The sequence below is a fragment of the Sturnira hondurensis genome, unplaced genomic scaffold (genome assembly GCF_014824575.4).
Source record: "Sturnira hondurensis isolate 20B ecotype Veracruz unplaced genomic scaffold, ASM1482457v3 Scaffold0014854, whole genome shotgun sequence".
NCBI lineage: Eukaryota > Metazoa > Chordata > Mammalia > Chiroptera > Phyllostomidae > Sturnira > Sturnira hondurensis.
In genome coordinates this window covers 11,922,793-11,938,977 of record NW_028087485.1, presented here as the reverse complement: position 1 = coordinate 11,938,977, position 16,185 = coordinate 11,922,793, and the positions used below count along the sequence as shown (strand labels likewise).

At 36.9% G+C, this 16,185-nt stretch overlaps 1 protein-coding gene across 4 annotated transcripts in view; it reads left to right on the top strand.

Annotated features, from left to right (window-relative positions):
- The first annotated feature begins 2,517 nt into the window (after nucleotides 1-2,517).
- The window catches only part of SLF2 (SMC5/6 complex localization factor 2), a 45,500-nt gene continuing 31,832 nt past the window's right edge, over nucleotides 2,518-16,185 (top strand). Inside the window, exons 1-6 of one of the 4 annotated variants that reach the window (XR_005069114.1) lie at nucleotides 2,518-2,867; nucleotides 5,434-5,477; nucleotides 5,947-6,686; nucleotides 8,220-8,277; nucleotides 12,582-13,570; nucleotides 14,541-14,611. Coding sequence is in view for 3 of the 4 variants with exons in the window: in XM_037064138.1 (XP_036920033.1) it covers nucleotides 2,728-2,867; nucleotides 5,434-5,477; nucleotides 5,947-6,686; nucleotides 8,220-8,277; nucleotides 12,582-13,570; nucleotides 14,541-14,611 (2,042 nt within the window). In the remaining variant the exon portion in view is untranslated. Of the gene's footprint in view, nucleotides 2,868-5,433; nucleotides 5,478-5,946; nucleotides 6,687-8,219; nucleotides 8,278-12,581; nucleotides 13,571-13,996; nucleotides 14,074-14,540; nucleotides 14,612-16,185 lie in introns of those variants that run through there. The other 3 variants (XM_037064138.1, XM_037064139.1, XM_037064140.1) reach the window with 3 other exon arrangements.

Here is a 16,185-nt window from a genome sequence, read left to right as displayed (position 1 = left end):
GTGCAAATACTTGAGCTCTTTAACTTCTTTCACATAGGGTACAGCTTCCTGGCCATCTATTTCTGGCCCACTACAAATTAATGTGCAAAAAGCCCTTACAGTAACTATGTGTGAGTACACATGCACACACAATGTATATACATATACACAAAGTAGAGAAGGTATATAAATACAAAATAGATTGTCTAACACTATTTGGGGGTGGGGGGAGAGGGAAGCCTTAGAGATTCCCAGCAGTTCTGGTTAGTATGTTGAGCATGTATCACCCTGCAACTCAAATTTGTAGCACTTTCAAACACAGCTTAAACAAAGAGGAGCCTTGATGCTTATTGCAGATTTAGATAACGACTTCCCTGTTAAGAAGAGATTTCTTTAATTGTGTTTTCATTATGATTCCTTCTCCATTTATTGATCAAGGGATTTCTTGCCTCACTTAACTCCATAATCTGCTGCTCAGATTAAGAAAATGTGAAAACTATTGTTTGGTAGTATGAGTATAGACTTTAAAGTAATACCTTGGAGACTGGATGATTCAAATTCTATAATCCAAAGAAAAGCAACTGATCATGTAGAACGTGTTTTTATGCATTACCCTTTTTTATGACCTGAGCGCGCAATGCAACAAATCAGATTAAATGTTTTGTAGATATGCTGTTATAGAAGCAGGAATTTACCAGTATAGAAACATCCAACTTTCTGGAAAGCACTAATACAAGATTTGGGATATAACACATGTAAAAAGCCCTTAGTAAACAACATATGTCATTATTCATCTACACGTTTTGAGCATCTAATATGCTCTTTATTATGTAAGGAAAATGCTAGGTATAGTAACTTCTCAGTTATTAAGAGAAATGCCCCTCCCTTTAGTGTTTCCTTTCTTGCATCACTACTACCTACTACATACATAGCTGTGTATATGTGCTTTTTGGATAAATGCAAAACCTGTACACTCACTGTTTATCTACCTTCTACTTTCCCACCTTATTCCTAATTAATTCTTCCTCTTGAGAGCTAACTGGAAAGGAAGGCAGTGAACTTCAGGTCAGTCAGCCACATTCAGCTACCAAAGCAGTTAAATCTCAGTGCAATAAACCTAAGACCTGTCTAAATTTTTTTGTGTCATTTAAGAATTTATTCCGTCCAACTAATTGAATAAGTCTGCCAATTAAAGGTTACACATCCTTCAGATTGATATTTTGGTTAATAGTTATAATAGTATGTGACCTGTCTTTGGAATATTTTGTAAATTAAAGTCTGTCTAAAGAATGCCCTGGCTGGTGTGGCTCAGTGGATTGAGTGCCAGCCTGAGAATCAAAGGGTCACCAATTTGATTCCCAGTCAGGGCACATGCTTGGGTTGCAGGCCAGGTCCCCACTTGGGGTACACAAGAGGGAACCACACACTGATGTTTTCTCTCCCTCTCTTTCGCCCTCTCTTCCCCTCTCTCTAAAAAACAAATAAATCTTTTTTAAAAAAGAACAAAGGAACTCTAATTTGCTCAGTATGACTCTGAACTGCACAGTTTACATTGCTTATCTAGTTTATGGTTTACGATTACCCAGAAAAAAACATCTATTTCATAGATGTGGAAACTGAGGTTCAGATACTCTAATCGATCTCTCAGTTTGTAAGAAAAGCTCCAGCTCACAAGTCTCCAGAGTACAGGCCATTTACAAAGGGGGACTGGAGACTGCTGGAGGCTTTCACTAATCTATGCTGTCCACACTTAACATGTGGTAATTGAAACCTGACCCCACGTTTCTTTAAAAAATCTGCAAGGACTGCGGGCAGGTGTTCTCTCCCCCGTGGGGCGGGGCAGCTGCATAGGGAGGCAACCTATCCATGTTTCTCTCTCACATCAGTATTTCTTTCCCTCTGTCTCTCATCAGTAAAAAATATCCTCTGGTGAAGATTTAAAATAAGAAATCTGCAAGGAATCTGGCTGCTGAGACTTCACGCACTTCTTTCAGCAGCTTAGAAACAAAAGGTTTTTGTGCAATAAAAAGTCTTTATTTCACGGAAATTTTTTTCCTTCTTCAACGAAAAAAAAGAACCCTCACAGAATGGACAAGTCTTCGGATCTGGCTGTGTAGAATACAGAGGAAATGGTGACAGCATTAGTGCACTTTGGCCTAAGATGCTACAAACATGTAATGAATAGCTGGTGATTTCTGACACACAACATTTTGACACAGAAAGCCAAACGGCTAGCCATCCTCAACAAGCGCAGCTGCCGCTTGCAAACGTCGCCTCTCGCTTCCGACCAGACGGGTCTGGCGGGCTGCCGCAGCGCCCACCACTGCCCGCTCCTTCCCGCCCCCGCGAGTTCGCCAAGGCTGACGCGAATAGGACTCCGCAGCGCGGCGCGCCCCGCCCCCTGCGCGTGCACGTGACGGTGGGCCAGTTTTCCTTCTCCCCTCCCCCTTCCCGAAACCCCTCCTTCTCCTGGGAGGCTGCGGCTTTCTATTGCGCCACTACTGGAACGACCGCCGTAGCAGCCAATCAGAACCCTATTCTTCAAGTAAGACCCGCCCCCTGATGGTCCTCACGTTCCTTCCCGCTCACTTAGGAGTCACTTCCGAAGAGAGAGAACCGCCATGAAGAGAGAAGGGGGTGCCGCCCACCTCTGCTCCCACAGCTTCCCCGAGTCCCAGCAGCAAGACGGCAACCACGCACCCAGCTTCTCCAGCCACAGCTCATGCCGCCGTCGCCAGCGGCGCCGACATGACAAGGCGCTACATGCTCGCTAGGCCAGGTTTCCCCTCATCCCCAGCCCCGGGGTTGTCGCCCCCGCGCTGCCATCTGAGACCCGGTAGTACCGTCCCTGCTGCAGCGGGAAAGAGAACAGAGAGTCCTGGGGACAGGTACCGTGCAGAGGGCTTGAGAAGGGGCCGGGTCGCGGGGGCAAGGGTATGAGGGAGGGCTGCGGCCGGCTGCTCTTCCAGTTCCCGCCACCCTTCGCGAGCTCAGGCCTCGGCGTTTTGGGGCCTGGCAAACCTCCGCCCCGCCTCCGCGCGGGGACATCTGGGAGTTCGAGTTTCCTTTTCTGTAGTTGGGACGCTGTCTTCGGTCTAATGACCACAGCTTGGGAGGCTACGAAGATCCCGCCTTAGGTAGACGTGATTTTCGTCCTCTATGATAGATAGCTGGACCCGGGGCCCTAACCGGATAGTGCATATTTAGGCGGTTTTCTCTACTTTGTCAGTCCTACTAATAGTATAAGCCCTTTTTCTATATTGTGGGTGAAATTATGTAAGATGTGATGCGGGAAACCCACGAATTACTTTACAGTTCAGTATAACGATAATTCATACAAGAAAATGCAGATTTGGAATGTGATGTGTTTTCTCCAGAAACTTCTTGCCAAGAGGTCAGTTTTCATGTAAAGATTTTGTGGGAGCTATGTAATGAGACGGGGAGTTTCCTCAAGTGACATCCTCTGACAATAAAACATGTTTAAATTCTCTACACACTTGGTACTGTCTTTTTTATTTTAAGTTTAAAAGCTTGTAACATAAGTTTTACAGTTAATTTATCTTCTGCTATTGCAGTACAGGTCCACAATCCTTTATCTTAATTCTGAAAACCAGAAAGCTATGAAAATAAAAAGTTTTCGACAGGTTTTGGCACCACATCTTACTTGGCAGCCAAACCTGACTAGGACTAATGGAAGGCTGTATATAGCCTTTATCCCATTAAGTGTAAGTATTCATAAGTTTTGCTGGAAAAATACTGATTTGCTTACAGGGTGCAATATCAAACCCCACTCGGGGGCTTTAAATACTGCACCTAAGTCACCACCTTTCTAAAATCCAGTACATTCAGAATTCTAAAATATATTTGGCCCCAAATGTTTCAAATAAGGGTTTGTGAGCCGTTACAATTTTTTATGTAGTTAAAAATAATAGACAAATAATAGACATTTCTGCGCATATGAACTTAGGGAACTGCTATTCTTGAAAGTTACATAGTGTTTTTACAAGTGTCTTACAAAATCATTTTTCTCCCTGGTGTATTAATAAAGGCAGGGATCAAATATTTGAGGGAAGAGCTATAGTGTTACTTTTAGCAATTCCTATAAAAACATCGTTATGAATTAACTGCTTCTTAATACTGCCTCATTTCTCTTTCCTCAGCCAATAACTGAAGGTATCATCATCCTTTACATCATTTTTCTCCCCTTTACAGAACCTCCAGCATTTCTTTCTTAACTGTTGTATGGTGAATTTGCCTGATATAATTTATTTTATGAAAATAAATGCATAGATTCTTCCTTCCATCACTCATTCATTTTATAACCTCTTGGCTTTTCTATCACTATCTCAAACATTGTAGACTGTCAGTAAACTGTTAAAGAAGGACATTGTTTTTTCAGTGTGACCAGTAAAGTGTACAAGATGAAGAGACTTAACCTTCAAGGGACCTGAATTGTTCGTTTTCTCTTGAGCATTCCAACCACTTAGTGGATAAATGTTCAGGAATACTCACACACCACTGCTTATTTTCTTTCAATAAAATAAATACATCTTAGCAAAATTTGCCAAAAAGTTGATTTTTTGCTCTACATATCCTACTTTATGCAGCTGATAAAAACCTCAAAAGACATGAACAAAGCAGAATACAAATTCTGGTAATATGGTCCTGTTTCACTTTGTGTCCACTGTAGGGTACAGAAATCCTAAAAAACAAAAACAATATGGTTTTTGTTCTTGTTAACTTCCTTTTTGTTTTGTTTGTGTTTTTCCCAGGTAGTTTGTTGTTTTTGTAAATATCTTAAGAATTCTTAGATAAGATTTTTGAAACTATGTAGTTGTGAACTCATTCCAATTTCTACTGTTACTTATATTACCATCTTTCTGTAGTATATAAGAGGGTAGTATAAGGTTGATAACTTAATCCTTTCTGTCTTTTCCCGGCACACTGTTCAATTGCCTTCTCAGACCAGCCAGATCACCCATATTACCATTCTACCATCTATTCTTGTTACAGATCTGTTCAGATTTTACTCAGTTCTTACATCCTTCATTATTCATTCAGCAGACATCTACTAAGCATTATTTTGTATCAATCAGTGACGTTATCAAAGAATAGGATCAGATCCCCTCAAAATCTTTTTATGTAGCAGTGAGCATTTCAGTCCTAGGAAGCAGTCTACCAATTATCTGAATTCACACTTCAGTCTTACCATTTTAGTACTATAAATTATAGAAACCTCAGTTGTACTTTTATAAATTTACTTCAGGAATTTTTGAGTTATGTTTTTAATTTTTATAATCAGCTGAGCAAAGCGTTATTGCCATTGTCAGAGTTTGATTAAACTGGATAGTGAAATCAGCCTATATTCTATAAATGTACTAGTGTTCACACTGAATTATTGATGTTTTAATATTTGCTTATGTGACTCCATATTAGTTATGCTTTTATTTTCAGGAAGCAGTCAATTATAGATTTCTTCAAAGCAGCTTCAAAACAAGGTATGTATATTAATGAATTTTTTATGGGATTTTTAGAGAGGGAAATAGATCAATTTTTAAATCTAAATTCAGTTTGATTAAATAATGTTCAAAATTGAAAGTATAATGAAAATGCAGTTTCTAAACTTTATAAAGAAACTTTTTGCTGCTATACTTTCTTTTAAAATTGGTCCAGTCAATAATTTTTATAATGCATACTATTTTCATTTCTCTAACACAGTAACTTATTTCATAGAGTCATTAAGAGCTTACATGATAGAGCAAAAGGGAGGCTTATGGAAGTAAGGCTATTAACAAATAAACCATTTTTTAATCCCCATAAAGTGTGTATCATTCTAACTAAACAATTTGAAATTATTTGTGATAGATTAGTATTTTTAATATCAGTGCTTTAAATAAATATACAAGATGTAATAGTTTATATGTTTTTAGTAACATGCGGTTTGTATTGTTTTAATTGGCTACATAGACAGACATATGTTGGATTCTCCACAAAAATCAAACATCAAATATGGAGAAAGTGGTTTGTCCATCAATGGCACAGAGCAGTTTGAAGGGAAACCATCCTCACCAAAAAAATCTAAACCCAAAAGGCTGCCAACAGAAAAGAGCCCTATTACTATAGAGGCTTTAATGAGAAGTGTTAAGGAGCACCCTAAAGATCGTGGTGTACATGAATCATATCGGCCTTGTGTGTCACTAACCACCAAATGTCCAAAGACAGTTACAAAGATGGTCTATGTTCCTCCATGTCACCTGTCTAAAGAGATGAAGACACTAAAGAAAAAACATCGATCTCCAGAGAGAAGGAAGTCACTACTTCCTCATGAAAATAGTAGAGAGAAGAATGATAGAGATCAAGGCAAGACCAGTGCAGATACCAACAAGCAGGCCACAATGACAGAAGCTGACATATTCAAGAACACCTCCAGAAGTCTTAGCAGCAGGAGCAGCCTGTCCAGGCATCACCCAGGAGAAAGCCCATTGGGTGCCAAGTTCCGGTCATCACTAGCTTCTTACTGCAGAGAAAGACAACTAAAGAAGTTGAGAAAGGAGCAAATGGAGCAGAGAACCCACTCAGAAAATTCTTTCTCAGAAGCAAGCAATCTTTCCTTAAAATCCTCTAGCATAGGAAGAAACGATCAACCAAGGCAAGAACAAAGTAAACAGAATGATGTCAGACCTGGAAAAAGTAATCTTTCAAACCTGGTATGTACAATAATTCCTGAATTAGCTTGGCTACTGCTTTATTATATTTAGATGTTAAATCTAAAAATACTTAATTGTTAACATCATACTGGTACCTTTTGTTAAGAAATGATGATTCAAGCCCTGGCTAGTATAGCTCAGTGGATTGAGCCATGGGCCTGTGAAGCAAAGAAAATAATGATACATACATTGTGTAGAAGTTATTTTCATTAGGTTTCCTCCAGTTGTTGATCACACTCAGTAAAGTAGTGTTTCTTGCCCTTAATTTTTTCAGAGTAGGAACAAAGGTCTTAATCAGAAAAGTAAACATTATTTTTTTAAGCAAGTAAAGTCATTTTTAAATTAGGCTGTGCTGAAGGGAGATGTGTGGAATGGAAAATCAAAAACAGCAGGAAGTGGTTTAGAACAGGTTCTCAAAATGTGGTTCCAGGACTAGCAAACAGCATCACCACCTTGAAACTTGTTAAAAATACAAATCTCCAGCCCCACCCCAGACCCATTAAAACAAACTGCAGATAGAGTCCAACAATCTGTGATTATTAACAAGCCTTCCAGATGATTCTGATACACTTTAAAGTTTGAGAATCACTGGTTTCGATTAAATATAAATCTTAAATAATTGAGTATGGGTCTTAGAAAACTATCCACATACATCTTAATTTCATCATATTAATGTTTTGAAACTAAACCAAAGTTAGCATAAAAGCTGTCCCTCTTCCCTGGAGAGTCAAGTTGTTAAGTGTATCTGTTGCAAAGAGCTTTTCTACATACAGAAGAAATACAGGAAGATTAGGTAACAAGGAAGTGCTATATGGAAAAGTTGCTATAAAATTTGTAAACCTGGTAAACCAAAAAAATAAACCAAACTATGACATTCTGGGAGGAAATAGAGATCGTTGCACTATATGTTACCAGTGATTAAATTGCTAGTGATCAATAGAGTTTTGACCGTGGCTGGTGCAGCTCAGTGGACTGAGTGCATTGCAGGCCTACAAACTGAAGGGTTGCTGGATTCCCAGTCAGGGCACGTGTGGGTCACAGGCCAGATTGCGCAAGAGGGCTCTCTCACATGTTAATGTTTCTCTCCCTCTCTTCCTCCTTCCCTTCGTCTTTCCCTAAAAACAAATAAATAAAATCTTTAAAAAAATAGAGGTTAGTAACATTTGGTCCATTTCTGTAAGATTTCAGTGTTTGGTGTTACATTGATATTTAAACAGAAGTATTGAAGAGTCCGTTTGATTGGCTTACTATTTATCAAAATAACTGCACTGCTCTAATAGAATCTTAATCCTGAGTTAATATTAAATCTCTGAATTTGTGTATGAAAACTGAATTTATAGTGTTTTTATATTTTTATACTATACATGCCCTTTGTTTTTATGGTAAAACCTAAGAATTTAAAGTACTTTATTATAGGGAATTTACCTCCAAATATATGTTCATGCTTTATTCAGTCTGGAAATCTGTGTTGAAAAATTCATATTCCTTACTTAATCCAACTCCTAATGAATTTTTTTTCCATTTTGCTAATAGGAAAATGGACATCTCTCAAGAAAAAGATCATCTTCTGATTCATGGGAAACTGCTTCAGGTAGAATCAAAATAATTAAATTTATGAATTTTAAAATACATTTACATTTTAATGGCACTTTTTAAAAGCCAATTTGTTTAAAAATGCATTTTCCTGCCTAGAGGTGAATTGAATATCTCACTTTAGAGTTTGGTAATCTTATATTCAAAACAAATAGTCCTTGAATTTAGCACTTGTAATTTGTGGTTTGTCTTGACTCTTCTCTACATTTCTCAATAGTTCCTTACAATGTGTTTCTCATACTGATGGCATTCAGTGCCCCACTTCTGAATCCTTGATTACAATTTAATCTATATTCCTGGAATTGTGGACTATCTGACTTGGTATTAAAGATGCTTTGTTTAAGGTTGAAACTATTACCTTGATTCACTGCAGTCTTTCCTGTATTTTAAATACAAAGATCTCTTTTTAGAATCAAATTTCAAGGACATTTACATGGTACTAGTTTGTACTTTTATTATCTATTGGTTGAGAAAATACATAATAGCAAACAGCTACCGTTAACTCAGATGCTATTAATTCAGTGTCTTTATTTTTTTAACTAGAAAATAGAACAGTATAATATTTAAACACTGTAGAAATTTATAACACAAAAAATGGAAGGCCCGCAGAAATAACAACTTAGTAATTTGGTATATCAGAATCTTTTTCAGTTATGACTGCAAACTTTGAAAAACGGACTTTACAGATTTCCACATTCTCAATGATAATAGCAAACATTTATTAAGCCCTTACTGTGTGACATGCCCTGTTCTATGTCCTTTTAATTCATTGGAGCCTCTCATCCATATAAGAAGGTTGCTTTTAGAAACTTAAAAAATGGGGGTATAGAGACAGTTCTGACTTATTACTCTAGGTTTTGTGTAAAATTCTATTTTTTATATATTCTAGAAGTATATTGCATTTTGACCAAGTGACCTCAAGTCAATCTTCAGCCAAGGCTGAAATCATACTTAGTATCATAGAAGGAGCTTCCAGGATACAAGAATATGTCTGAAGTTTTATGTGTTTTAAAAAATGTATTTAATTTTTATAATGTTGATTTTGATAATCGAATGTTAGTGAATTTTGACATTAAGAGAATAAGAACAGTAATTGCTCAGTCATTAAATTGCTCCTGAACTCACTGTATTACATGTTAATAGTATTAAATAAATGATTACTTTGCACTGAGGTAAATGAAAGTACAAAGTATTTTTAGGCTAATTTTACAAGTATAAGGGGCTACTGGCCATGTTGCCACCAAGCTATTCAGCCTTTTTCCCCCCTTTGATAATGACTAAGATAAGATAAAAATTATTTTTAGTTCATGGGTTTACAGATTTCATCTGTGGTGACCGAAGTAGTTTAATTTATATCATTCTATATACTGAAGTCTTTGAACACTGCTTGAAAAAGATGCTTCCTACATGTTTTCAGAGGCAGGCTTAAGGTGGTTGCCTTCACTTATGTATTAATTTTTTAAATGTTTATTGGTTTTAGAGAGAGAGAGGGAGAGAGAAACATCGATTTGTTGTTCCACTTATTTATGCATTCATTGGTTCTTGTGTGTGCCCTGACCAGGGATTGAACCTGTAACCTTGGCATATCAGGATGACACTCTAACCAACTGAGCAATCTGGCCAGGGACTTATATTTTTATTTCTAATATTTTTGCATGTTTTTCGTAATCCTCATAATTGTGGTACTGTACTCTTTATACATTTATACTTCAGTTGACTGTCAACAGGATATATGAGATATAAGGGAATTTTTCTTCATTCTAGATAACATGAAGAATGCTTACTTTATTTGAGTAGATATTAATAATCTAAATGTTATATCTTGTTTATACTATTACAGTTATCCATTGTGATGAGGCAGTGCATCATCACATATTGATTATTTACATACAAATTTGAGGATTTCACAAATATTGGTAGTGTAGACATTTGGCTCTGTGGTCTTCCAGAGCCCTGTCCTTTGGCTGAATTCTGAAGTCCAACTTAATCCATACCTAGTTTATTCCATAATTTATTAATAGCCAATTCCCTATTAAGGAGCATTTAGATTTTTCCTTTCTCTTTCTTTACAGGCTCAATCACTGGCTTATCCAAGTATTTTATATACTAATACATATTTTTATTTAATGTTATATTTTTTCCATTACCATTTAGTCCCCTTATACCTCCCTCCCCCGACTAATACATTTTTGAAATGTTATAAAACATTCACTCTAAAAGTTGTACAAGGGGTGCAAAAAGAATCGTGAAATTTTTACAGGTAATCCATTGCCCTAGAGAGCTTGCAAAAAGGAAGCCTACCTATAGGACCAATCCACCTTCCTCTAATTCTAGATGTTAAAAGTTCTTAATAAGCTGATTTTTTCCTAAACTTTGCCCACAAATAGTTTTTCTCTCCTCCTGGACATGTATTCAGTTCCCAAACAAAGCAGGAATTTCTTATTACTAGCTTTATATACATGTCTGACTTCTCTAGAGAAATGAAACTAAACTCAAATTAGCAGCTCTGTAGCTATCTTTCTTACAACCTTCAAATTTAAGACAATCAGTGTAAGTGTGCCCTAAGTCTTCCCTTTTTGTTAGTTAACTTGATTTCTCATCCTGCGCTATAAGGGACCCCAATTTTTTTTAACAAGACATTTAGCCCAAAAACTGAGTGGTCATGAATGGTTTCTTCAGGTAATAGGAGATACCCATAGAAGAATGGAGATGGGGCATTTGTTTATAATTGGTTTTTGATAAGATGAATTTTCCAGAATATGTATTCATCAAGGTATCCAAATTGCTTGACTCTTGAGGATTTTTTGTTTGTGTCTTTTGCTTTTTTTTTTTTTAAGATTTTATTTATTTATCTTTAGAGAGGAAGGGAAGGAGAGAAGCATCAATGTATGGTTGCCTCTCGTGAGTCCCCTGCTGGGAACTGGCCCGCAACCCAGGCATGCGCCCTGACTGGGAATCGAATCACAATCCTGTGGTTCGCAGGCCCGTGCTCAATCACTGAGCCACACCAGCCAGGGCTGTCTTTTGCTTTTTAATCTGTTGAGGATTTGGGGTGTGGGGAAACATGGAGGATCTGCCACGTACAGAAAGAAACTTGATTTGGGGAAATTGATTTTTGAGAATACTGATTATATAGTAAATTTTTAATGAATGAATTTTAAGAGTGAATTAATGAAACCACATTTTTAAACAATAAGAAAATTTTTTAAACTGGTTAACTCAAATTTTTGTGGTTATTAAAATGCTTCTGGATAGAGCTGCTAACACAGCTTGTATTAGTTGTCTAGGGCTGTCATAACAACTGCCAAAACCTAGGTGGCTTAAAACAACAAACTTATTATCTTATGGTTCTGGAAGCTGGAAATCCAAAATTAAGGTTATCAGCAGGGCCTTGGTTTCTCTAACAACTCTAAGGGAGGATCCTTCCATGCCTCCTACAGCTTCTGGTGTTTGCCGACAATCCTTGGCATTCCTGTAGATGCATCAGTCCAATCACAGCACATTCCCCATGTGTGTCTATCTTCACATCATCTTCCCTCTCCATGTATGTCTTCATGTCCAAATTTCTCTTTTTATAAGGACACTAGTCATACTGAATTAAGATCCGCCTTAATGGCTCATTTTAATTTGATTCCCCACTGTAAGAAACACTATTTCTAATGAACATCACATTCTGAGGTTCTGGGAGTTAGGACTTCACATACCACTTTGAGAACCACAGTTTAACCCATAATGTAACTGAAGACTAGAGGGATGCCTGGGAAAGGATAAACAGTTACGTACTAGGGGGGGAAAACTTGGATAAATTTTTTTAATTGAGAAATTAAAATGTGTCTGCCTTCAACTAGTTACCATATATGTGTTTTAAGGTAATATAAATTTAGGTATAGAAGTGTTACATTTCTGGAACCATGTAGTCCTTGGTCTAAGAAAGAACGTGTATGCACTTGGAGGCAAAGTGCCTTTGGAATCCTTTCTTGATATAGATAGATACGTAGTTTTTTATGTTTGGGGGGGTTACACCTTTAATTTTATTTATGTAGTAAACTTAATAGTTCTGGAATGAAAATCAGCATTTGTCATTGGCTTTAAATTTCTTGGACTAACCAATATTTATCAGTTAAAAAATAAATGATAATATTAACTCTTTTTCCAAATTCCATATGGGATTAATAATTTCAGCCTAAACTTTTAGAATTTAAACATTTTGTCAGAGTGTTCTAGACACTCTAGAATAATTGAATAAACTTAACTAAGATAGGAAAATATATTTTCACTAATCTGGCAAAAATTAAATTTTAGCAGGCTCTAAGCAGAATAAATTTCCTGACAAAAGAAAAAGGAATTCTGCGGACTCAGATCTGAAAAGCACAAGAGACTCTATAATGCCCAAAGCTAAAGAGTCTTTCCTTGAGAAGCGTCCTGATGGACCACATCAGAGAGAGAAATTTATAAAACACATTGCACTGAAGACACCTGGTGATGTATTGCGCTTGGAAGATATATCCAAGGAACCGAATGAAGAAGCAGATTGTTCCTCTGCAGGCTTGGCACCTTCAAATTCTGGCCACCATTCTTCCAGGAATAGTGACCAAGTCCGTGTGACAAGTACCAAAGAGACTAAGATGCAGAAACCTCACTTATCTTTACCTCAGGAAAAGTCTACAGTTAAAAAATCTAGCAACCTTCAGAAAAATAAAACTGCTAGCTCTGTGGCATCAAAGGAGACAAAACTTCTACCTTTACTTTCCCATGTTCCAAGTGCTGGTTCCTCTCGGGTACCATTAAATTCTAAAAATTGCACTCTTTCTGTTCCTAAAAAAGATAAAGAGCGGTCCTCATCTAAAGAATGTTCTGGGCACTCTGCAGAGTTCTCCAAACACAAGGAACACAAAGCAAAGACTAATAAGGCTGATTCTAATGTACCTTCAGGGAAAATTTCTGGGGGATCTTTGCATTCAGAAAATGGCACTCCTACAAAGTCTCCCCCATCTGCTTTGGAAGTTGTGCCATGTATCCCAAGTCCTACAGCACCTTCAGATAAAACCCCTTCAGAAAAAGAGAGTTCAGGAAATTCCAATGCAGGTAGCAATGCACTGAAAAGAAAACTAAGGGGTGATTTTGATAGTGATGAAGAAAGTTTAGGTTACAACCTAGACAGTGATGAGGAAGAGGAAACATTAAAACCACTGGAAGAAATAATGCCTTGGAACTTCAATCAGACTCCTGCATCTACAGGAAAGCCTCCTGTTCCTTCTAAGGGGCTTGGATCTCAGTCATCAGACTATACAGTAAGTAGTTCTATAACATTTATCTTTACTTGAAGAGGGAAAGATGGATTGATTAGTGAAAGGAATAGAATGTTAGAACTTATTTTAAAATCCAGTATTTGTTATGACTCATAATTGGTCTGCAACTGGTACAGTTTTTGTTTGATTAATGGGTTGCCCCTCTCTTTAGTATTATTACTGTAAATCAGTGGTCTCCAAACTTTTTTGATCACACACACTTCTATTAGTAAAAAAATTTTTTGAGCATGCACCCCAATATATTTGTATACTTATAGATTAATACATGTATCACTATGTACTTTCTAAAGAATATGCAAAAACAATTTAAAGGAAGAAGAAGAAAAGTATTTTCCTATAGAATTTATGTAGAAGTTACTATAGACTAAGTTCTACAGAGTTTCTATAGAAGTTCCATATAAATAGAAGTTCTATTATTTTCTTCCTGCACCCCAATGGATCACCTTGCACACCCTCTGCTTTGGAGACCACTGCTGTAAATGAAGGTAGAGTGTAGAATGTTGTTAATTGTGGTGTGCAATTTTATTTATAAAGTGCTTCATTCTATCTTGGGAATAAGCTGAATTAAATTCTAATGTCTGTAAAATTTGGTGGGGAAGGTGTTAATGTTCATGGTAACACCTAAAAATTAATAGTTTAATTCCACTAAAATAGAATTTAAAAATAAACACAGGGTAGCCATGGAACCCTTGGGTGTTTATAGTCAGTTTCTAAGACTGGCAGGGTTTTTATAAGTAGTGCCTTTTCTTATAGATAGTGTAATCAAATTGCCTGTAGTATAAAATACTAGACTTAAAGCATGATGGTGAAAATTCTTTTTTAAGAATGGTATCCTTCTGGCCCAGGTTATTGAAAGAGAAAACATTCTTTAGTATTCTGAGTAACTTAAAACATCCCAATTCTTTTACTAAGATATGTTATAAAGTCTTTCTAAATTTTCTTCTTGTTTTAGGAACATGTTCATAGTGGAACTTACACAAATACTCTAGAACGTCTAGTGAAGGAAATGGAAGACACACAAAGGTTAGTTAGTATTATGACTACCTGGCTAAATTTAAATACTGCTTTAGAAATAAGATATTCTTGTTCATAGGCTGGATCAGAGGTTCCAGGTTTTTATGGTATACTGCATTAATAACAAACATTTTTTTCTGCTTATAACAACTAGTATCTAAGTCAGGGGTGTCAAACGCATTTTCACCGGGGGACCACATCAGCCTTTAAAGGACCAAATGTAATTTTAGGACTGTATAAATGTAACTACTCCTTAACTAGGGGCAAGGAGCACTGCCTCCGGGTAGGAGCAAGCTCCTCAGCCTGATTTGGCCCGAGGGCCTTGTGTGTGTCACCTGTGATCTAACTGATAGTTGAAATTCCTGATCAAAAGCCTTAGTAGAATTTTTGGGGTTTTATTATGATAAAATAGATATAAAATTTAGCATTTTAATCACTTTTAAATGTATGATTCACTGGCACTAAGTACATTTACATTGTTTTGCAACCATCCCCTCCATCTAGCTCCAGAACTTTTTTTTTCATCCTCTCTTACTGAAATTTTATATCCATTAACCTATAATTCCCCATTCTCCCCTCTTCTCCCATTCCCTGGTACAACAATCATTCTATCAGTGCTTTCTACATAAAATTAACTTCTAGATACCTTATGTAAATGGGATTATAAGCATTTGTCCTTTTGTGGTTGACTTATTTCACTTAGCATGTCTTCGGGGTTCATCCATGTTATAGCATGTGTCAGAATTCCCTTCCTTTTTAAGGCTGAATAATAATCTATCATATACAGACACCATATTTTGTTTATTCATCAATGGATACTTGAGTTGCTTCTATTTTTTGGCTATTGTAAATATTGCTGTTATGGTCATGGCTATACAAATATACCTTCAAGTACCCACTTTCAATTTGGGATGTATACCCAGAAGTGCAGTTGCTGGATCATATGGTAATTCTGTGCAACATTTTTTGAGGGACTGCCATATAGTTTAACATAATTGCTACACTATTGTGCATTTCCACTAGCAGTTCACAAGGGTACCAGTTTCTCCATGTCCTTAGCAAGACTCGGTATTTTCTATTATTTCTTATATTAACTATCCTAAGGAATATGAAGTGGTATCTCATTATGGTTTTGATTTGCATTTTGCCAATGATGTTGAGCACCTTCTCATGTTCTTATTGGTATTTGTATAGCTTGTCTGGAGAAATGTCTATTCAAGGTCCTTTGCTGATTTTTTTTAATTAGGTTGTTTGGGGTTTTATGTTTGCATGGGTACAATTTTTTTTTACATGTTTGTATGCCTGCTTAGTCCCAAGTTTTGACACCAGCATAACCAGACATGTTATTTCTACATCAAGCTACCATATTTTTAGGACTATCAGACGCACCGGACCATAAGAAGCACCTAGGTTTTAGAGGAGGAAAATAGGAAAAAAAATTTTTGAAGCAAAAAAATGTGTAAAATATTTAATAACCTGTGACCCCGCTCCACCACCACCCCCTCCCCACAGTGAGCCAGGTAAGCTACATTAGGACTATAAGACGCATCCCCCCTTCTTCCTCAAATTTGGGGGAAGTGTGT